This window comes from Parambassis ranga, chromosome 6 (assembly GCF_900634625.1).
Source record: "Parambassis ranga chromosome 6, fParRan2.1, whole genome shotgun sequence".
NCBI classification, from domain to species: Eukaryota; Metazoa; Chordata; class Actinopteri; family Ambassidae; genus Parambassis; species Parambassis ranga.
Genome location: NC_041027.1, coordinates 2,367,664 through 2,392,232, shown reverse-complemented (window position 1 = coordinate 2,392,232; position 24,569 = coordinate 2,367,664). Strand labels below are relative to the sequence as shown.

Below are 24,569 nucleotides of genomic sequence, written 5' to 3'. Positions count from 1 at the left end.
TTGTTTCTTACTTCCCTGGTCCAAAACAGGTCAGAGATCAGTGTGTGTGTGTGTGTGTGTGTGTGTGAGTGTGTGTGTGTGTGTGAGTGAGTTTTGTGGAGTTAGAACTCTTACAAATACTTAATACGATAAATGAACTTCCGCAACTAGATCCTAACTTTAAATACATACATATTGACATGTATAGTAGTACCCGTGTGGTATTGTGTTCATGGTGACGTGTGCAATGTGCAAGAACAGTGTGTGAAAGCAATATTTGAACATGTATCCATAGGCTAACCTGACTTGCCTATCACCACAACTTTTAATCAGCACTCATGATGATGGACAATGTGGACTACTGCATGGATTAGAAAAGTTATGTAAAAACAAAAGGTGTAAGATTTTGGCTTGTGCACATATTTAATATGAGTTATCACATTTGCATATTAATGCTCAGCATGCTACATATGTTCCATCTATTTCCAACTTTCCACACTGATGTTCACTGTTTCTTTATATTTCCTACACTCCCCACCTGTAATGGTGTTTTGTTAATCATGTTGCCATCAGAACCTCTTGCCTCAGGATTATATATTTAATCGACATCTCAGTATCAAGTCTGACTCCTCTCCTGTGTACTCCGCAGAGCAACACCAACACATACAACTCACACAGGATAATGTTTTTCAATTGCTCCTGACTGCAATGATAAACATGAGTGAGCAGGGGAAGCTTGTATGTAATGTTACAGGGAAGAAAGTTTGCTTTTATTTTCCCATTAAAACTGTTAAGCCTGTGTGAATAGAATAGAAAGCTGCGGCGATACTGATGTTTACAACTTGGAAGTTGTTGACTGATTGACGAGGATGAGAATTACTCCCTCCATCTTGCTAGATCCGAATTGGCCAAACAGTCCACAAGGACCCACATTGGTTATGAGTGGATATTACAGTTTACAGAAATCCAATTATGAATTGTCCTGGGTACAGAATCTATTGCTACTGACCATAAATCAAATTTTGGGCTTATTTATGTTGAAATTCTTGGTATTTACATGATATGGATAAAAGTATGTTGTGGTTAAAATCCAAATCAGGGTCAGTACCAGCATCGTAGACCAAGAATCTACCTCCTAAAAAAGACTCTATTCAGTGTCTAATGTCTAGATTTCCCTACAGTCTGGGTTTGGGGCCTTATGACAAAAGAGGGCTTATGCAGTTTAGTAACACTTAACAAAAGGAATAGGGAACTACTTTTGGAGATGCTTTTTGGTCCGAACACCTTGTGGTTTGATCACAGTCTGGCTAAAAGATTTCTGTGAGTTTCTGATCTCAAAAAACCTGCAAGAATGCAGCCGCGTTTAAAGGGTAACCTGGTCCAAAGGACCCACCACCATGAGTGTCCAGAAAAAGAAGTCCAGAACAGTGGTTTGCCAAAGGTGTCTTGGATTTCAGCAATAAAAAACTATGAATCCACTAAACTTATTCTGACAATAAATATTGTTATAATATTACTTTCTTGCAGTAGACTACTTCATACGCTATGTTTGTTGTTTCACTTTCTGCCTGACTGTGGTGCTAAAAAGATCAGGAGATCACAAATTAGCAATCTTTCTGTGAGTGCATGAAACACAAATCCAGTTCTGTATTGAACTTTAAAGTTAACACGAATAAGCGGGAAGCGCTCTGACAGCAGCTGAGCATGCCTCAAATAATCCAGTCTCGTAATCAATAAAAAAAGGCTCCTAGATCTGACTGTGTCGAGATAGAAGAGTTAACATCCTGCTGTCAAACAGCTTGAGAGTCTCGCTGTAAGACTTGTGTTGTCACTGAGCAAGCAGATGAATGGTGGCCTCTTCATCCACTTGGAGTCCTCAGTTACGGCAGCAGAATACTGATGGGAGCGGGAGGTCAATGTGAGGTGAAAATGTGATGAAGAGACGGACTCAAGGGAGCGGAGGGGAGAAACGTGGAGAGTATAAAGTTGAGATGAAAAGTGATCAACACGACAGCAAAAGTTTGATTTAAATAATAAAAAAAAAATCCCCCTCTTTCTACGCAAACATGCTTATCTCTCATCTCTCTCCGTCTGACTTCTGTAGCTCTGGGTGGGAAAACGTTTCCAGACGCTGAAAAGACTTTTCAGGAGTTTCTAGAGATTAAAGAACAGATTTGAGATGAGCTCATCAGAAGAAGGACCTCTGTGACCTGAGGTGGAACACACACGCACACACACACACAGAGTCTTGCATGGACGTACACATACTGTCGCAGCCTCGAGGAGATTGTGCACACAGCTTGCAAAGGATGAAAGTCAAAACAAGGCAAAAAAATTTAAAATCTTTTCTGCTAAAAAATCCCCCTCGTGGCATGCAGGAGCTGAAAGTGAATGATGCTTTGAAGATGGAGAAAATAAGGAAAATGTGGTTGGTGACTCACCATTATTAAAGCATTCTGAGAAGATTTGACAGTTTCCCCATGAATGTAATCAAGTTGTTTTTACTATAAGACTCTCAGGATATAAACAAAACTTTCTGGTGCCAACTGTTTCATCTACACACGTTGTCAAAGCAGAGTTCTGAAGATAATTTCAAAGCTTTGAAACTAAGTTGGGGTTGGTGTGTGTGTGTGGAGGGAGGGTGTTTGCATCTAAACAACTTTTTGATCAATTATCACTAAAAGAAGAGCACGGTTACATAAATCAAAGCTGACATAGTGTCAAATACAGGAAGATTGATCAGATTCTCACAGGTATGTGGAGAGACTTGGCATGTCATAATAGCATTGTTAAGGCCAGACCCTTCATTGCTGTTATTTGGTCTCATTGCACATCCATAGGAAATATTTTCCAGGCAGATTGTCAGAGGCTTGATGGAGAACAAAGTGGAGCTGCTGAGACACAAATGATTCAGAGACAAAAACAGACTAATAGAGAGTGACTGTTACTTTCATCAGGGATCTATTGGACGAGGGGGTTTATTTTTAAAAGGAGGGATATGGTGTGAACAACAGTTTTGGAGTTCAGCTTCAACAAATATTAATGTTGTAGTAAAGGAAAGATTTCTAGTGTTCATGGGGCTTGCTAAACCTTTATTAGCCTTGCAGCCAATAAAGACCATCCAGAAACTGAGCTGCTAAGAGCCTAAGGCACCTCCAATGTACAAGGTGCATTTGCTTACCTGTGCCAAGGGAAGCTGAACAGGGATGTACAGTGATATTAGATACATGTACCTATTACAGTATTTAAAAAATATCTGCAATGACCTAAATTGTAACAGGCTGATAGCACAACTGCTTTTTGGTCCTACAACGAGGAACCAAATTACTAAGGGCATAGTTTTAGCATGGACGGATGTGACAGTGTCCAGCGATTACTAAATTGTCCCCACCAATAATTTAATCCCCTCCAAAAAGTTAATGAGGTCAGGACAGACAAGTTCCTTCACCCCAAACTAGGAAGATTATTTCTTGTGAGAGTGAGCCAGAAAAGTCATACTCTAAATCTTCATTATATGCTCTAAAGCTGCAATAATTAGTCAGTGAATGGAAGTTTGGAACTGTTAGTCTGGACACAGGAACGTTTCAGGACGGTCTTAGAGTGTAACCATAGTCCACTTTGGTTGTTCTATTCAGCTATGTGACAGGTTAATTTAGTGGAGCGGACACCCCATGAACTATAGTCATTTCCGTAGCTCCCTTTTCTGTGTATCACCTCTGGTTTCTTTCTCCAGCTTATAACTTGCCATGTCTTTCCAATGTCAAATATTAATTAAAGGGCAAAAATGCCCAATTTCGGCAGAGCTACATGTTAAATATTGGGACCCATACAAGTGAATGCAGCATTCAAGCCAATATATGGCAAAAAATATGGTTGACATCAGCGTCTGTGGAGGATTTACAGCTGCCATATCCCTCAGCCTTAGGCTACATGTTGTTTTTAGATGGCTCAGCCACTTGAATTAAAAGAACTTGACCCACTGAGGAGGAGGAGGAGGAAGAGGAGGCCTGACAGTACACTTCCTGCTTCAAGGAGAAAAGCTGCACTCTGTATTTTTAAAGGTGTTGTTAGTTGTGGTGCCAGCGACGGCCGAGACGAGCCGGGATAGTACATGCATGAGAGCGAGTACTATTTAAAAGCTGCTGACATGATCTGCTTGCCAAGAAACTGATGAGTCTGTCTTGAGGCAACAAAAAAAAACATCGCCCAGACGGAGCAGCTTCGCATATGATAAATTATCATTTAGTCTATTTATATTATGATAATATCTCACTGAAAAAAATATTCTACTAAGATGTTTGAATATGTCATTTCTGAAGATAATGAGGCACTGTCTGTTTCCAGGCTCTATGCTAAGCTAAACTAAGTCCCCCTGTCTGTAATATTTAACACACAGACGTGATAGCGCTTCTCATCTAAGTCTCAGCAAACAATACCTCCTTTAAAGTTTCACAGTTGATAAGGCTTTTTTTGCCACCATAGATTATTAGGAAATATATAAATAAAAGACTAAATCTCCTGCTAATCTTGTAATAAAAACCCAGCCCTTATTACTAAGCTCTACAGCTGCCACAGCAGTTTTATCAGACCGGCTCGAACAAAATATAATTGCAGTGATTTTAGAATAGCAGGTGTTGAAGTTGGCATCAGATTTTAATCCTGAAAGGGATCCCGAAGAGGGAGGAAAATGTACTGGAACACCTCCAACACCAAGGAGATGTATTTGAAGTTTCTTGGAATTAGACACGTCCTCGGCTGACAAGAGTCTACAACAGGGGAGTGAACCACGCTGCATGGTGAAGAGAAGAGGAGCAGCCCCATGATAGAATGATGTGGGGAGAATGTACTGTGAAGGTGTCTGGTTACTTTTTCTTTATTCTTCTAAACTGACAGACAGCTGGCCATGTTGTTATTTTTTTTTTTAAGTTGCCAACACATTTAACAGTTGGTTATGTCATTGAATCTGTTGAAATAAAATAAACTATAGACTGTATATAAAGATGGATGATGTGATAGCGCCCAAAAAGTGAGGCCAAATTACCTTGATAGCCCCCTGGTGACTGGCTGCAGTATATGTCATAAGAACCCCCACCTCCTCCGTGTTAGTGGATGGGACACAGACCCATCTAAAAACTAATAAATGTGTTTCTGATATGGCCCATGTCTTGTTAGCTAGATCTTATCATGCTGATCTGTGTTCAGCTGCTTTTTTTTTTCAATATTTTGTATAGTTTGTTTGGGTAGTTGTCATTAGCCAAGTAACATTGCCGTCCTAGTTTGTTTAAACTTAGCACTCTGTGTCATAGGTTTGCAGCAACAGTGGGAGAAATTTTGCAGTTAAGGGGAAGCGTGGGCTCGACACAAAAGTGGGTGAATGTATGTACAAAACATGACATTTAAATCAATTTAACGGTTATTAATTTAGTCTAATGAACAGCAAAGCTAGTTTATAAGTCTTTATTAACTTTAAACAAGCTCAAGTTAAATGTAAACACTGATAGCTACGTACACAGATACATTGTGTGATTTATAATCCAATTTTCTCAGTTTCAATAATCTATTGATTAATCAACTATCAAAACAGTTTTCGACTAGTTTTGACAACCACGTTACAACAGCAGAGAGGTGCCGGCCACAGAGTAAGACCCGGTGACACCAAACTAGGTTAGATGAGGTTATCCTAAATCTCTATCTCACCACTGACAGACAAAACTGACACTAATACGAGGTGAATTTGCATAGCAGATGTTCCACTACACAGGGCTGAATTTATTGAGCTAGAAAAACACTGGGATGGCTACGTGCCATCTGTCATATGGCGGCAGCAGATAAATTAAAAGTAACAGCTGTGAGTATACTGTGCGAAGGTAAGGGCAAGTTATAGCATCTCGCTCAGTCGGGGAAAAAGATGCATGTCAGCCAGGTTATTCCCTACGGGAAGTCGGGATGAAGTGATGGAAAGGAGAGAGAGAGAGAAAAAAATCAGAGGTGTGGAGGGAAAAAGGGAAAAAAGTTGACTCCCCGTTATTGGCTGTTTATCATTTGTTTTCTCAATTTGTCATCTATACCATAACTGACTGTAGCTGATGCTCATATTATGTATCAATGATTCATAGAAGCATAATTGTGCATTAAAAAAAAACACCAACATCTTTGAGCCAGCCATTTTCATGTCTTCTTGTAATAACAACACCATCAGGGATGAATGTGTTCATTATGACACGGAGGTCCAGAGTGTAAACACTGCAGCCGACTGTGTCAAACAAAGCAGGAAAAAGGTGATGACAGAACACACCGAGCTGACAAACTCTGGATGTGATTATACAATCATGTGAAAAAGTAAACACATCCCATGGAAAATGTTGACTTTTTTCAGATATGTTTGGATAATATTTAACCCTCTGGGCATCCTAGGGCCCAAACGTGTACATTTTGCTTTTTTTCTATTTTGGTTCTCAATATCTCTGTCAGTTTAAAGGCTAAATGTACAAAACTTGGCCAGGGATATTTTTTTATGATTATTTACAAAAATCAATTGTCCCCACTTTCGCAAGGTGTACACAATGGGAGATAAACATTTTTGTTACGTTCGGCACCCTTAGGTACACGTTTGGCCAATTGACTCCCATTATATCAGCAAATCTTTGATATACTCTAATCCTGACATATTATTATGTTTTCCCCACATATCCCTTATAGTTTTGAACGTTTTCCTTTAAAAAAAAAAACACATTTTAGGTGTTATGACCCCTTAACCCACAATGGGGGTGGGGGGGGGGCACTGCTCCCTCACAGTTTTTATAAAGACCTAGTTCTATTACCTTGCAAAATGCAAGGAAATAAAATAACTGAACTTCATAAAAATGGTTTTGGTGTGTTCAGCTTGATATAAAAGAGAGAATAGAGAATCATATCGTGCATGTGAGTGTGTGTGTGTGTGTTAAATCAAAGTCTAAAAAATCAAGCTCTGTTGATAAACAAGTGGTGTTAGTGTTGCTGAGAATATATTGTGTGTATGTGCGTGTGTGCACATGTGTGTGCATGCACATGTGTGTGTGCACGCGTGTGCATGTGTGCGTGCACGTGTGTGCGTGCACGTAAATTCAAATGATGAAAAGATAGATCATACAGAGGGTCCGTTCTCCTATTGGATGTAAGCACCATGTTTATGTAGGTGCATCTTTGAAGTCTAGAAGAACATTGTACAGTTTTATCTGGCCAGTCATGCCACCACGAGCAACCATGAAGAGATTAAATTTTGAAGAGGCACTTGCTGCCATTTTGAGGTCCCCCAAGGCCACTGATGAAAACACATCATCCTCTGACAGCCAGGAAGTATCTGCATAGGAATTTTGTCCAGAGGAGGACCTTGGCAGCACCACTGGGGAGGAAGAGGGAGAAGAAGAGCAAGAGGAGGAAGAGGAAGAGGAAGAGGAAGAGGAGGAAGAGGAAGAGGAAGAGGAAGAAGAACAAGTGGAGGAAATGGATGACAGCAATTGGAGATTTCACTGGAGTTCCAAAAATGGTAAAGTGACAAGGGTGTAGATTTGCGTTTGACATTGGTGGGGGCCTAAGATTCCAATGAAATTTAACCCCTCCTGCACCCAATGAGAATCTGTTATTGTTTAGGAGGTGATCAAATTATTGGGGGGACATGCCCCCTCCGTCCATGCTACTACACCCTTGCAAAGTGATGCTCCCACTAATGAACAAAGGTGTCTATTTGTCACATTTTGCTCTGAGGTCAGGATGATCAGCAGCCTCTAGAGCACCTTTAACCTTTTGTTTTCCTGAGGACATGCATTGACACTTTGTGCTTCCAGTGTGGAGCTACTGTGCCAAATGCGGGGCCCATGTCTGCAAAATGCATCATGATGCACCACCGTGCTGCCGCAGAGGACTGCAAGAGGACAGCAAGAAGGTTCCTGGTTCCATTCTGACTGGGGTGGCGATTTTGTGTGGAATTTGCATGTTCTCCCTGTGCCTGCGTGGGTTCTCTCCGGGTACTCAGGCTTCCTCCACATTCTAAAGACAAGTTAGGTTAATTGGTCACTCTAAACTGCCTGTAGGTGTGAGTGTGAGTGTGAATGGTTGTTTGTCTGTGTTGCCCTGCGATGGACTGGTGACCTGTGTAGGGTGTACCCCGCCTCTCACCCGAAGTTAGCTGGGATAGGCTTCAGAACACCCCCCCCACCATCACCCCCCATCCCCCCACCCCCCCACCATCACCACCCCACTCCCCACCCCCCCAACCCTGTGACCCTGCACTGCAGGATGAAGCGGGTCAGAAGATGATGAATGTCATCTGCACTGTTTGCCTTAAAACACATGCAAAACACATTGTTATGATTATATAATATATATAAAATATATATATAAATGTTCTATGTCTAATTAAATCTGAAGTTATTTAAAAAAAATTGATTTTTGAATTTATAAATGACATGTTATTGTACTTTAAAAATATTGCATATTTTCTGTTTTCTTCCAAAAAATCATCCATTTTATGACATAAATAGAATAAATACATAAAAAACTTTATATCTATGGATAGGTCTGGCATTGCTGAAAAGAAATAAAAAAAAAATGAAAAAAAAAAATATTTATATATGGCATTGTTATAGCACTTTTAAGAGAGGTACACGTTTGGGCCCTAGGGGTCCGAGTGTGAGTTTTTGGAATAATGGCTTATTACTGCAATAATAACAATGCATCAAAATCAATTTTTTTTATCAATTATTGACTTAGTCAAGGCTGTAAATTCCTCATATCAAGTGACTTACCTGGCACCTCAGTTTTTAAAAATCTTGCATATTTTCAGTTGTTCTGTTTATGAATTACATATTTGTATGACAAAAATAACACAAAAACATTAAACATATAGAAAATTGTATATCTATGGATAGGTCTGACATTGCTGAAAAGAAATAAAAAAAATGAAAAAAAAATATTTATATATGGCATTGTTATAGCACTTTTAAGAGAGGTACACGTTTGGGCCCTAGGGGTCTGAGTGTGAGTTTTTGGAATAATGGCTTATTACTGCAATAATAATAATGCATCAAAATCAATTTTGTTATCAATTATTGACTTAGTCAAGGCTGTAAATTCCTCATATGAAGTGACCCACTTGGCACCTCAGTTTTTAAAAATCTTGCATATTTTCAGTTTTACTGTTTATGAATTCTATGTTTTTTATGACAAAAATAACACAAAAACATACAAAAATATAGAAAATTGTATATCTATATATATATATATATATATATAGTATATATATATGGCATTGTTATAGCACTTTTAAGAGAGGTACACATTTGGGCCCTAGGGGTCCGAACGTAGCCAAAATCGAAGGGTGCCCAGAGGGTTAAAGTGTTTTTCCTCCCCTTTCATTTCTTCTAGTGTTTCATTTCAGTCTGTAGGCTAAATGTCAAGAAAAGGAATAACAAATAGTCCAAACTCCTTCATCTGTTGCCCAGTGTGACAGGAAGTGTACACAGTCAAGAAATACACAAACAGATGTCACATGATCAGAGGTGTAAAGGTCACATGACACGCTGAAGCTCGTCCTTCTTCTTCTAGTAAGGAAGAACAAGCTGGTATATTCATGTATTATCTATCTAATGCACTATTCTCCCATGTAGCATCTAATCGCCTAGCAACACACACGTTTCCATGGCTCCTTTCTGTTTACTTGCAGCTATCTATTTGCAAGAGTGAAAGTACTTTTTTTAATGGAGAACTCTGATGATATGCCCCACATTTTACATCTACAGTAAAAACATAAAGAAAATAAATTTTAAAACTGCTGATTTATTATTTGCCAACACATTATATGCCAAAATGAATATATCTGTGATTACATTAACGTTAGCCTGGCCAATTTAAGTGTCGGGCTGTACTTTAAATACCTAACTCTTACCGTTAATATTCCCAGCGAGCGCACCCTTTCTGTCCAATCAATGAAAAATTGAACAGCCTCACAGCAGTTTTATGATGTCTTTAAAATGTCTAATAAAGACACAATGCCGAACACACGAAACAATAGCAGCACTCCAGTCTGGAGACGGAGGACATATTTCTGGAACTTTCAGAGTATTTCTCTTGAAACAGCACAGCTCACTATAAAACTAAGGTCACACGCACGCGCACACACACGCGGTTGTGAAATAACACAGAGGTTTAAAGTCACACCTGCTTTGAAATGACAAATTGCCCCCTCCTGCCCCTCCCCCTTCCCCCACCTCCCACAGTAATCATCATGTGTCTGTGTATCTGTCTGTTGGAGAGCTGGCCCCTTTTACACAAGCTTTGTAGAGAAACACCTGGCATTAGTGCACTTAATGAGTTGCCTATAACCAATAACGACTACGTGTAAAAACAACAATGACCATGGCTAGGGTGCTGCATTCATTGTTAACTGCTTTCCATGTTTGTGCAAGTAAGTGTGAAGATGTGCAATTAGACAACTGATGACACCAGAGTTTTTGAAAACTAATAAAACAAACTTTCTACACTACAACAGTAAAGAGTGGTATTAAACTTACTTGAGGATAACACAGCCGGTGCCTGTGGGTGGCGCTGTCCATAAAACCTGTATCCTGGTGCGTCTTCGAGGTGTGCTCTCCGTCACTGCGGGGGGGCAGTTGCTCATGAACTGTGTGTCATCTTCATCTGTGATCTAGAAGCAGAAGCAGAGCGTGCTCATTGACAAGCAACAGATGAGTTCTTGAGTTCATTTCTGAATAACTAGGCATATATTGCAAAACAGGAAGCAAAGGGTCTTGTTAAACAAACCCATGGCTACAGAGATCTGCCAAGTTTTAATGTTGTTATTAATATTCCAGGCAGATGTTATTGCCAAGTAGCATGAAAAAACACATGACCTGATTACAATGTTGAATGAGAAAAACATGGCCGCTCCTCTGCATTAACCTCAGTTTTGCAGGCTCAGTTGAACGTTAAACAGACCTAACCTTCATTTTAATAAGTTCAGTGTGACAGTGCTAGCATGCTAATGTTTAGCAGATGGGTGAAATCTCAGGGGGGAGGGGGGGTTAAGAAGCCAATACGATGCGAATCCAGCCTGAATGTCAGGCATTATGCTTTCCACATCCAACAACTGCTGCTGTGGAACATACCCACCAATTTGTTGGTACCAACAGTGCATAAAAACCAGGGTGGCTACTGAATCTGTGGAGGAACCGCATAAAAACTAGAATTATTGGTAGCAGCTGAATATTCTGAGCTTTGACCAGGAGGTACACACGACCACAGCACAACGCTAAACAAAAAACACAACACACACACTGGGTCATGTTGTTGTGCTTGTTAAATGTCTCCGTCTTGTTCGCTCATTATAGTGTTCCCACACGGCGAAGGTCTGTACCATGTGTTCCCTGTGACAGCATTACGTTCACTGTCCCGCTGTGAGCATGGACTTTAGGGCTTAAGCCCAAAACTAATGGTTAATTTGTCACCTTTCTTTATTACATTTCTAAGAACAAATCAGACTTCTACTTATTTACAGGGAGACTTGATGTGGAGGATGCACTGATATACTGTATGCATGTACATATATTTGTAAATATCTCTACCAAGCTTAACTAAAAAGATTTGGAACTATATCCTAGAAGACATCAGTGGCTTAGGGTCCAGAATGGCTTTGATTGTGCATCATTAAAGGATATAACAGACAACAGAGATGCAAGAGGAAACTCTCCAGACACATCACAGACTATACATTCCTTAATGTGTCCATCTACTGTGCATGTAGGTAAGACTTCCTCAAAGACAGGCAGACAGAAAGCAGCATTAAAGGAGCAAAGGTGCGTCTGTCTACATGAAATTATGGCAGTAATACAATAGGAAAAAAATCAGATGTTTGACTTACATTCATACTTCAGAGTACATGAATGCTACAAGTGTTGAACAGAGTGATCTTTTTTTCATTAAATCACAGAAGTGAAGCAAAAGCCAAAGTAGCTGAAAAGCAGTCAAAGTGCCTCAGCGAGCCTTTGGATAATAACGGACTTGTGTATTCAAGACGTGTCTGGCTCAAACCCTTTGGTACTTGGACCTTGTCAGACATTTTAAAGACTAAACACACACAGAAACAGAAGCCCACATGCACACATGGCCTCTGACCTTGCAGCTAGTGTTGTGTCCACCAGCTGCTTCACCTCAAAAAAAACAACAAAAAAACTTCTGATAGGACATTAAGAGGGAGACAAAAGTCAAACTTTCTTTTTCACCTTATTCAATTGTTTCAAACACACTGACGCTCTGTCAGTCAAAAAGCAAGACGAGACAGAACGGCACAAGGATATAAAAGGAGAAAAAAGAGAAGCGGAAAACAAAGAAAAACGCTTAAGGGAAAAACAGATGTGCAGAGTTTTGAGTCAGAGAGGAACACAGAGTTAGATAAATTGAAACCTGTACAAGGATAATACTTAAATACAGAGCTGCTGTCTAGACATGAGGAGCATTCAGCTTATTTTCTCTAATGATGTTGTTGGTTCAGATGTGCTTTTACTCACTTAACAGAACACAACAGGGACAGAGAGAATGAAGAGGAGACGAATTCATCGTGTACTCACGAAACGGCGTGTCCACAGGGCAGCGGGGAAGCAGCAAACCACTGACGAAGATGACAAAAAAAAAATCCATGGCAACATTAGCTGCCGATGAATTTAACTATTGATTATAAGCTAGTAAGGCGAGATAAACATTGTTTTTTCCAGATAAGAGGTGAGGAGTCAATCATCTGCTTCCTCCTTTCTATCTATGACTTTCAACAAGATGAGGGAAGGTAAGGGGGGGCTTGAAAAGGAAGCTCATTGGACTAGAAACAGCCTATGGGCCTACATCTGTGAGCCAGTTAGCTTATGCGATCATGCAATATTGTCAGATCATGTATATCCGACACTGACTCATATGTGGCCTTGTACAGCTGTAACTTGTAAAAGAGTCTCCAAACAGGATGGCACAGACTGCATGTTTCTACATATAAGATAACCATGTCATTGGTTTACTGAAAAGATGAAGATTCTTTATGTCAGCATTTTGTCTGTCTTGTCAGCTGTTCCTCTGTTCATATCGGTTTCCATCTAACTCTATCTTCTACATCCTCCTTTCACACCAACTAACTCCATAACATCCTCCTCCTCTGCTCCTTTCAGCCAACCATGAGCTGTCCCTCTGATGTGCTCCTTCTCCTAAAGAGAACCTCAACATTTTTTCTCTGCTACTTCCAGCTCTGCAGCTCGCTTCTCCTCACCACTATGTGTCTCCTCACACATGACATATTCTTACAGTATTCAACTTTATTGCTAAAGCTCAAGCTACATTTAAAAGCTTGATAGTTTAAAAAATGATCTATTAAATAGTGTGATTGTTTGTTGTAATTAAGCTCCATGCACTGCAAACATCTTGATTCACACACTGGACAGTAACCACCTTCATCCTACAGGCCTCCTGGAACAAGTTCTTACTGAGCAGAAGGGCGAGAACAGCACAGACTGTGGACTGTAACTGCTGCAGACTTTTACTTTCCTTTATCGATATTTGATATCATGACAAAAAAAAAATCAATGAATCTTCCTCATCCTCTATCTCTACCGATGCACCCTCCTCACATATCGGGAGTATTTGCAGCAGTGAGAGCGTGTCCAGCACAGACTGGCTCCTGCTTTAAACCACATTTAATGAAGTCTCACATCCTTTAAGTTCCAAGAAACAGATTTAGCTTTTTTTACCAGATTTAATTTTCTTTCAAATGTCCACAAACAGAACAAAGAATGTTAAAAAAAACCCGACAGGTTTCACATCTATACTACAGAGTACCAATCACACCCTGAATTAGTCCCTTATGGCCTGGAAAATTTCAAATTAGGTCAATATTTTTGGTCTTTGAAAACAGCCACTGTGTAATATTTGCTGTAATGAGGCTGGGCCCCAATATTCTTCTACCCAGGTATCTGTCCTTTTGAACGAAATCTGTTTTTTTTATTATTTGAATATCCAGATATCTCATTTAGTCTAAGAGTCTAATATCACTTCATTTTAATGTGGTGTCAGTTGGGGTCATGTTCCAGTTAGTATCGCCTCCTCTATGTTTTGTTTTTTTGTAAAACCATAACCAATAGAAAATATCTGATGGCAAATACAACGTAACATTTTTCACCAAGCCATTATTCATTTAGCAACAATGAAGACCCTCTTACTGCATCCACAGGTGCTGCTGATGATCAGTCCTTGATGAATTGATCATCAGCAGGTGTACAGACCTCTATAAAACAGATGTCTTGCCAGTTTGCTGCTCTGGAACATTCAGGTGTGTGTTAACACAATGACAAGAGAGAAAGACATAAACAATGGTGATGTTGCTGCACATCAATTTGGAAAGACCTAAAACTCTATGGAGTGTAAACATTCAAGACAGCTGTCAATCTTCACAAGAGTGGACGTCCCAGCTAATTCAGCCCAAGATCAGATAAATACAAAAAAATCCAAGAGCTACATGTCAGAGCCTACAGACCTCACTGAGCATGCTCAGTGTTAATGTAACAGCTAAAACAGAGTTGTTTCGTCTTAATGCTCCAAACACCAAACACAGAAACACCTCATACACATTGTCAAGCACGGTGGTGGAGGACTGATGACATTGGTGTTTTAAGCAAATTGATATTGCTAACAATTTAAAATAAGAGAATAGCAACAGCTGTGATGGAGCTATTAGTAGAGGGGCTGCTATGTATCACATGATAATATGATTTAACTGCAGCTATGAAACTGTGTCTATGTAACAACAAGACATTAGATCCTGATTGCTCCATGCTGGGGATTATTTATTATTATAATAATAAGACATTAATGACGTTATCTTAGTATAGCACAAAACATATGATTCTCTTTTTCTTTGATGTCCCCTCTAAGAACAAAACTCCAGATACTCATCTGCCAAAACTCTGGAACCCTTTCAGGCCAACCTTAGTTATATGTGTTGATGTGTGTGTGTGTGTGTGGGGGGGGGGGGGGGGGGCAAGCAAATGCTTCATTGCATAATTATTACTCATCATCCAATGATCAAACCTTTTGTCATCAGGAGTCACAGTCCAAATTATGGTAATGATGCGCGAGTACATACAGAACGGTGATAATGCTGTCAGGCACATTTAACTTCTAAGCCATGTTGTTGAGAAAATGTGAGAGATGGACGGAAAGAGAGAGAGAGAAGCAGTGAAAGGATGAAAGGGAGTGTGTGGGAAGACTGGCAAAGGAGCGTTTGTTTTCACTGCAGAGCCCGGCTTGTCTGCGAGTGTCCACGGTTTGTCTATCTCAATCTCTCTCTCTCAATCTCTTCCTCTCTGTTGAGACGGTAAACACAGATGCTTCAGAGTGCCTGCACAAGCAAACACAAAGCTCTGTTCAAACACACACACACACACACACACTATCGTGCACACAAAGAGACAGGGAGCTGGAGACAGACAAGGCAAACTCAAGCTCGCAGAGACACCCACGATCCCTTGAGAAACCTGACAATAAGAGTAATGTGAATGTGTGCGTGTGTGTGTGCGCAAGTTAGTAATTAAATGCAAAGCAGTTACAAAAGTAGGGAATCCAGTTGGGACCTCACTGCAGAGATTATACTTTTTTTGAAGGAAAAACATAGCAGACAGAAAGATAGATTGAAATGTCACATCAATACAAAGATGAGCTTATTTCAGAAAGTAACAAAGTTCTCTTGTCTCCCATGAAGACCTGGGAGGCGCCAACATTTCGCCTTGAGCTTTCCATCAATCAAAGCTGTGCCATTACGGCAGAACACCGCTGAGATCTTGGGGCTATCACCAATATTGCATCATATTACATTTTGTGCTTGAGCCACCCAACCACAGCAGCAGTGTCACATTTCCAAAGAGCTACTCTGTAAAGGACTGTGTGTGTTGTGTGATTGTGCAGCTTTATTTCCCAGCAAATGGGGCCAATTCTGTGGCTTTTGGCGTTCAATTACACAAAACAACACTGAAAAAGAAGGAGTGTTTTGTTCAAATACAGAAAAATGGCCCCAGAGCTTATAGTTATATCCACATTTTCAGTGACAAAATGGTTTGTGTAGGTCAGTTCAGAGGATTATTAAAGCTGCCGTCATAGCTGTCAGAGAAGCGTTTATGTTCACGCAGAATAGACGCACAAAAGAATTTTCTCCCATCCTTCTTTCGTATCCCTTTCTAATCTTTGTTTGTGTTGTGCAAAAGCTCCTATGCTATTGACGTGCGGTGTGAAAAGCTCTGACAACATCAGGCAAGTCTGTCATCTTGACTAAAAAGCAGATTCAGGGAAGAGACTTAAAGAAACAGATGGAATCCACTCACACTGTGCGAATAAAGCAGTAAATGAATGAATGTAAATGAATGAAAACAAACATGAAGTCATATGCAATGCTAACTGACAGCTGCCTTTAGAGTTTTAATCTCTCTTGCACAAACTTAGGCTGGATACACACTACAGGATTTCATGTCTGATTTTGGGCCTTATATGCCTTACCCTATGCCCTTGTCACGATTGATTATTTGACCAAGTGTGGTTTCAATACTAATTTTCTACTGCTCCTTCTTCCCATCTTCCCAATCTTAAAATCAACCATGATATTTTATTATGACTTCTGATTGGATAACAGCATTGTGACAGACAAAACAAACAAAACAACTGGGGTCACTTTGGATTTAACTCGGAAAACCAACTCGTGGAGTTACGGCAATAACACAAGTGCCTTTACAATGTCTCACACTTGACATATCGCACAACACAGTGTCATCCTAGTGTGTAAAACAGGCAGGTAATCACATCCATCACATCCATCCAAGTGTCACAGTGCACGTAATATTCATACATATATTTAAAATGATGTTTTTCTTGTTTTTTTGCTGAAAAGTAAAACACATGCCCGGAGCAGAAACTGCTGTTATGCTCTCTGTGCTCTCCCATGTTTTTTTAAAATCATTAACATTTAGTTGTGTGGTGTGTAGCTAACCTAATTTTAAATAACCACATTAATAACCAAGTCCGTCATCAAGTGGATGACCTTGTTTAAACACAAATTCCTCTGGTGCTGAGAGGAATCTCACACCTGCATAATCAGTATAAGGAGCTAGTTAATTATATTAATGCTTAGAATGGGTCCTGGTTTAGTCGCCGAATAAAGTCTAAACCAGATTGTGGGGCCAACATTTTGCTGAACAGATAACAAATGCAGACACAGTGTATACATATGCATAGTAATCGAGTTGACTTTGTGTGTGTGTGAGTCTACTTGTGTTTGCACATTTGTCTGGTTTCCTTCATTTTGTTTAGGCCATCAATGTTGAGTAAAGAGTGAGTAGCCTATACAGGCTCCTGTAAAAGCTGAGGTTGAGTCACAGGCCAGTCACCCTCCAAGGCTGTGTGGCTTACAGCAAACAACCATTTAGAAACAGGAACATTTATCACATTTATTGATATATAATGAATAAAAATCAGAATCTAAAAAACACTATTTCTATTTTTTTGTATGTGGTGGGGACTTAAAAGTCGCTTTAAGAGCAAAACAGCTTATGAGCTTATTTGATGGGGAACTCCAGCGTTACCAGCAGACATCCGAAGAACACTTTTAGAGAAATGACAGAGTGAGCCATAGACTATATATTGTTGTTATGTCAAGTGTGTGTTCAAATTAATGGGGTCATGTTGAGTCTTATGCTGCACATGCAAATAATAGTAGTATAATAGCTAGAAACATGCTTTTAAGGCTAATTCGTTAAACATGCAATATGTACTCCAAAAAGTCGACAGTGGACCCTGGATTTACACCGGCTGTTTAACAGAAGCAGAACATAAGCAGCTGTGAAATGCTTCCATTTTAGTCAATGAGAGTATTTATACCAGCGTATTTTAGATGCATCCCAAAGCATAGCTCTGTGCTGCTCCGCGACGGATATGCGCTGGTTCGATTTAGGAGCTGCATCGTGCCCAGGACATGTCCCGATCCAGATCAGCAGACAGGAAGTCAGGCACCAGAACAAAAGAGAGTTTCTGGTAGATTTTCAAAATAAAACCCCATGAGCAAACTCTGCCTCATTTAAACATTGCAACTGGCAGAGAAACAGCATTTTATATGATATAACATGCTTTTCTTAGGCAGGGAGAAAAGCAGCAACTGTTTTCAGAGTGGAAGGTGAGAAGCTGCCCTGTATGTAGGTGTGTTGTCCGCATTGGCCTAACACTCATGCAACACACTTAATAAATCACAGTGTAGTGTAACATTTATGCAAACCTCAAGCCTCTTAAGCAAGCAGCTTGTCATGCATAATAAACAAAAGTTGTGTCACGTGTTCCCTGGAATAATTAGAAGTTCAGTGAAGTCAACAAGCACACATCTGCCTCGTAAAACTCAGCAAAGAAGGACATGTGAGGAACGTTTGTAGTGTGATTATCAGCTCACCATCACTTCAACCTTCCACATATCCAACATTCTTTACAGCCATTCACATAGCTTATGACTTTAAAACTGATTGGGTTTGTTTATCCCCAGATAAACTCGGAACCCTGGATAAGCTGCGCATTGTGAAAAAAAAAGAAGATAATATCTCATGTCTGCTCATCTCTTCCCTTATCCAAACAAGCTCAGTTTGTCTCCCCGAGCAATAACACGTTGCTGGCCTAGATAAATATGACCCATGTCCCGCAGTAACGCAAAGGAGGGCTGGGAAAAACACACACACGCAGATGTATACAGACACACACACACATAAGCAGCACACATACACATTTTCCCCAAACAGGCAATGAGTTCAGTCTCAGTAGGGATCTCCACACTCTAAAGGTCTGACACATTAAGACAGAAGTCCTTTAATGGTAGTAATGGGGACAAAGAGCAGATTATTGCTTAAAGAAAAAAAAACAAAAAAACAATGAGCAGCCACTTTCAGTTGTGGTGTTTTAGCGAAGCAGCAGGCGGGCACATTCCAGGACAGCTGCCAGAAACAACCAAGTACCAGAGAGCGGAGCGAGAGAGAGAAGAGGTGCACGGGGAAACACAACTGTGTTCATTTGGCTTCTCTTCCAGCGCACAATAACAAATCATGACACTGCAAAAAAAAACAGGCACGTAATTAGGTTGCAGAAAGTAGAAACTTTCAAAAATATGTGGGCAGCAGTGGCTCAGTGGTATCGCAGGGTTGTCCAATAACCGGAAGGTTGGTGGTTCAATCCCAACTAGTCACTGTTGTGTGTCCTTGGGCAAGGCACTTCACCCGCATAGCCTCCAGTGTACTCACTGGTGTATGGTGCTCTTTGCTGGGCTGCCTTAAGCAATTTCCCCATTGTGGGACTAATAAAGGTTTCTTAATTTAATATGAATTGTTGTTGGTTTTACATATTATGTAAACTTCTCTAAAGCTCAGGCTGATAGATTGAGGTCATTTAGATAAAAAGCCAGACTCACTGTCATGCTGCGTCTTCTCTTATCGACCCGCTAATATAACTGAGACACGAGGGATGGTCTATTTAATAGATGGAGCAATTCTAAAGCTAATTTCTGTTACTAAATGATTCCAAGGCACTGAGATAATATAGCATGCTTATAAGGTAAACGCAAGCACATCGCTCAACTTTTCATAAGTGAATATATATTCTTTAAACTGTGTTTTTACAGGAGCGTATCTCAAGAGGCTCTAATTATTTCTCTCGTGTGGGAAAAAAGTGTAATTTACAACTGTCAATTAACGAACCAGGAAAAAACAAAAAACAAAAAGAGAGTCTGATGGATTTAGAAATATGTATCAAACAGATTGCAAAGCCAGATTGTCAACTTTAATTCTGTTCAAGCTCAGCCCACACTATTCCACTTTCTGCTCGCTGCCTCCTTCCATGGTTTCAGCCTCGCTGCAGACTCTGCTGGGACTCCTGAGGTTGAGGCTGCGAGGTGTTTATTGTGCAGGGAGCAGAAATCAAATGGAGCAAAGTGAGATGAGAGTTTGAACTGTTTAAAAAAAAAAACTTAAAGTGGAATTCAGGGTAAAAAAACAGCATGAGCAGCAAAACAACCATGGTGTGTGTGTCATTACTGTTTTCACACAACAAGCCCACAAAAACATGCTAAACTAAAGATAAAACTTCACTGGCTCTGTGTTGGCCACAGACAATACACAACCCTCTGGCAACTATGGGACAAGATGGCCGACAGCAGACACTGCACGAAATAAAATCCATGTATGATGATAATACCACATCATTGCAAAATCCAAAGTTCGGTTTTTGTGAAGCTGTTTTTTATTATTATTTTATTCCCTATATTTCCTCCTAGTTCTATCTAAAATAAATGACCATGGTTTCACAGTGTGGACATGCTTTTTTCAGCTGTCTAGATACTTTTGGTCAAATAATATACACCAAACGAATCCTTATTGGACGAGCCCATCATCAAATTTATTTTTTAAATTAAGGGTAACCTGGAGATGACTCAAGTCTGACTCCAATAATGTTAGAGCAGATCTTCCCAACAGCAAAATACAACCACGATCTGAGATAGTTGAGGTGTGATTTCTTGTTGAGGATGGGGTAGCAGCCCCATATGATGGAGTCTGACAGTGAAATTAGCCCAGAAGATGCAGCCAACACTTTTAAAATAATTTTTTTGTGGCAGCCCAATAATATAAAACCAAATGGCAGATCACTTTTATGTATCGTCACATCCCTGAGCTGTGTGTTAGCAAGGTGATGTTAGCATTTAGCACGCCATAAAGCCACAAAGCATGGCCGCCTGCATGACAGCTCCTGATGATGCAGACAAGATGCCTGCAGCTGTGCTAACTTTTTAAGGATGATTTTCATTCATTTCCTTCTTCATCCAATAACAGAAAAATCTGACAACACAAAAGTGCAAATATCAGCTCTCAAGCTCTTCTCAAACACCTTGTTCTGCAGCTTGAGAGATGGCTCCAACACCTTTTTTAAATTAATCTGACAGCCTTTAAATGTGTCAGCTTCGTGACCGAATGAGCAGCCGGGTCACTTTTTCATAAAAGTTGTGCCGGAATTCTTAATAAGTCTGGCATCAGCAGGCTTTTCACAACAGGACAGGATTCGCAGGAAAGGATTGAGGAAGCTCAGATCACATCTGGCACATATCATCTCTTGTCATGTATCTCATTTCTGTCAGGAGCCACACAAGACCCTTTAACGGATGATCGGCTGTTAAGCATTCACTGGAACCCATAGGAAGACACACTGTGACACACACACAGAGGCAAACACAGATGGTCCAACCATGACGAGAAAAGAGGTTTTGGGACAAAGAGTCTTACAAGTCTCTAAAAAAGAACAAAAACTCTTAAACAAAATTAGTTGTTAAAAGTCTCACTCCTCTCTAAAGTGGAGGCTAAATGAAAGCAAGCTGCGTCTGTGTTTGTTGGATCAGGGTGTGGAAACGCAGCTACAGATGTGTGTTCCTGTTTACACTGAGCGGGAGGTAATTGAGGAAGCCTGGCTCTCTCTTCAGAAGCTCTCTGCTGCTCAGTGGGAGCTGTGTTACTGAACCAAACACTTCACATCCCTCCCTGTTCATCTCTTCTCTCCCTGTCTCCCTCCTCTGCATTCTCCTTCTCTTTTATTTTTTCTTTACGCTGGAGGAAATATCTGCTTCTTAGCGATGCCATGTCTGCCTCACCAAAAAAAAATTCCACCACAACAGTAGAACTCCGCTTTCTAGCTTCATCCAGGGAAGGCTGCTTTGCATCTGTCAGCAACATCTCCTTTAACCTCCATTTCAAGACAGCAGGGAGCTGCTAAATCAACTCCCATGTGTATTAAAGTGTGCAAATGAGTTCTTTTTTATTTTGTGAACTTTCCCACATCCCAGATGCACCTTTTTCCTCCTCCTCCTCCTCTCTGCACCTGCTCATCCTTACCTGGAACTGACCGGCGTAGTCGTCATCTGTGGTGCCCTCTCTGCCCTCTTTCAGTGCAATGAGAGTGAAGCCTCTGAAATAAGCAGGGCTGGTTGCCAGGAGGATCACTGTAAAGCAGAAAAGAGAGTGTGTGTTAGAGAGAGACATGAAGCAGGCTTTATTGGTACATCAGGGTCTCACTGGTGGTGGGTGACCCCTGGACGATGCAAGGGACGCACGAGCATCATTCCTGTGAGCGCCTGTCTGCATGATGTGGAAGAGTGAGGGCTGTAAATAGCAGCTTAGCGTCCCACACTAGATTTTTTTCTTTTTTAAAAATATGGAGACTATAAATCTCTTCCAGTGAGTGTTTTCTTCCAACAGGAGTCATATAATCTGTGAAATTTTATGCAGCTCCTCCTTGTGCTTTAACCTTGTACCTTCATACCATTTGTCTTTTAATTTGCTCCCAGCGCTGAGAAGGAAGACATCAATACTTTCACTCTATTTATATTTAATACTGTGAAGGATTGTGTCCTTCATAGATACATTATTTGGCCACAAATTGCTTTTTAAAAAAAGCAAGACACCTGATCATACACCTGATCAAGAAAATGTATATTCTGAGTCTAAACTCAGGGGCCAAATTAACCAGGAGGTCTCTAAATTTGTAGAGGTTAGCTTAATTGGAGCCAGATTTGTGTGTGTACTTGTATGTTAGTTCTGTGCTTGCAGGAAGAGAAGAGGAAGTGAATATAGGTCAGACATTATAACACTAAGTAGCCTTATCACAGCAGCGCTCTCCCAGCAGGAGTCAAAGAAGGAAGACATGGTTTGGAAAATTGCCTTCTCCAGGTTGCAATTTCTAGTAAAACTCTGAATGTTGTGCACGGAAATAAAACAATTTCAAAGTGCACCAAAGTGGAAACTTGAGAAACAGTCCATTACTTGAAATTTGGTGCAGCTTTTACGCACTCGTTGCGCAAAACAAACTCTACCTCTGTAGGTGCTGCCAGGCTGGTAGCTCTCCGGGTCTCCCTCCACTCTGAGCCTGAACTCGTGGTGCCCATCTCTCCGGGTCCCCTGGGTCTGCGACCGAAGGATCCGCCCGCAGTACCCGTCCGACCTGCCGCCGGAGGGTTCCTCCACAAAAGCGACCGCGTTACACACAAAACTCGAAACGAAATAGTACTGCAAGAGCAGCAGATGGAAATACATTCCCATTTCGGAAGCGCAGCCCGGAGATTGTGTGTTCACTGCCAGTACAATCAAAAATAGAAAGAAGAAGGGGGGGAAACAGGCGGAAAAGCGGACAGAAGATCAGTTCCTGCTCCCTCCTCCAGGAACTCCCACCAAACTACAGCAGCGTCACAGTCAGTGGTAAAGGTGAAGAGAAGGAGACCAGTCCATCCTGAACTGGAGATATGCGTGTCTGAGGGCGCACCCGGTGAAGGGCGGTGAAGAAGGGTGGGGGGGTGGTGATGGTGGGTGCAGAGATGAGCTTCTGCTGCTGCCGTTCCAGGATCAGTCAGCGGTGCTGATAGAAGCAGCGGGGGACCGCCAAACAACCGTAAGGGAGAGCGCACATATGTCTCCCTTACTTGGGGCGAGGGTAGTTCCAAAGTGGAGTTCCGCACTTTAATAAGAGCCAATAACACCCCCCCCCCCCCCCCCCCCCCAGCTCATTCCAACCAACATACACGCGGTCTGTCAGTGGATGTTTGTGGATCTCACACACACACGGACTGTAAAGAAACACAACTGTGACCGCATATTTTACATTTTTCTAAATATAAGTATACATTTAACTTAATTTAATTTGTCTCCAAAATTGCGCACAAGTGGCATATTTCCACGAACTACAACAACAAAATAACATCATCCAGTATCTTGTGCGTTTTCGTGGATTTGGACAACACACTGAAATATTAAGGATGGATAATAAAGAATACACAATGTGCTCCCTGACTGTCTGACAAAAGATGACAAAGGACTTGATTAATTGTTGATTAATTAAATTCTCCACATAATTCATTGTTATCTTTTAATAAACCTTCTGCGGAAGGTTTATTACTCTGCTCTGACTGTATTTGATGAATCCCGCTTGCTGATTAAATGCACGATTTTCTTTATAGACATGTGCTGCATTCGCTCATCTTTCTTCATATTCTCACATACACACACAATCACGCATGTTTTAACAAGCACATTCGTCCAGCAGGTGTCGCCAAAGCATCCGAGCGCCTGAAAGCTACTTGGTAAAACTGTCACTCTCCTCATCACTGCACCCGTTTCACTCTTCCATCTTCTGAAGTTTTATTATAGTGTAGAGAAAAGTATGCGGGATTATGGAAATACGAAGGGGGTTTAAGGTCTCATATTGGACTCAGCTGAAGCAATAAGTTACAGTTAGATGATATTTTGATCAATTTCCTCCTTTTTTAATTTATAGTTTCCTTTTTTGCAATCATATTTTTATTCTAAAGAAACACGTGCCAACTTTGATTAACTTTGAACAATGCTGGCATTTTGTGCGTGTTTCTAAATGATAAAAGCACTTGGATATGAGCTGGATCCAATAAACTTGTACTGTGTGTGTGTGTGTGTGTGTTTAAACCTGGCAAGTTCTCAGAGCTGGAGATGGTTAAACTGCAAGTCTCC

The 24,569-nt window shown here is 40.7% G+C and overlaps 1 protein-coding gene across 1 annotated transcript in view; it reads right to left on the bottom strand.

The window, feature by feature from the left end:
- LOC114437359 (spondin-1-like) overlaps nt 1–23,132 on the bottom strand; it is a 78,536-nt gene extending 55,404 nt beyond the window's left edge. The window contains exons 1-3 of the mRNA XM_028408007.1: nt 22,907–23,132; nt 21,930–22,036; nt 10,527–10,660 (exon numbers count right to left, since the gene is read on the bottom strand). Coding sequence (XP_028263808.1) covers nt 10,527–10,660; nt 21,930–22,036; nt 22,907–23,132 — 467 coding nt within the window. The remainder of the gene's footprint in view (nt 1–10,526; nt 10,661–21,929; nt 22,037–22,906) is intronic.
- Between the last annotated feature and the right edge of the window lie 1,437 nt (nt 23,133–24,569).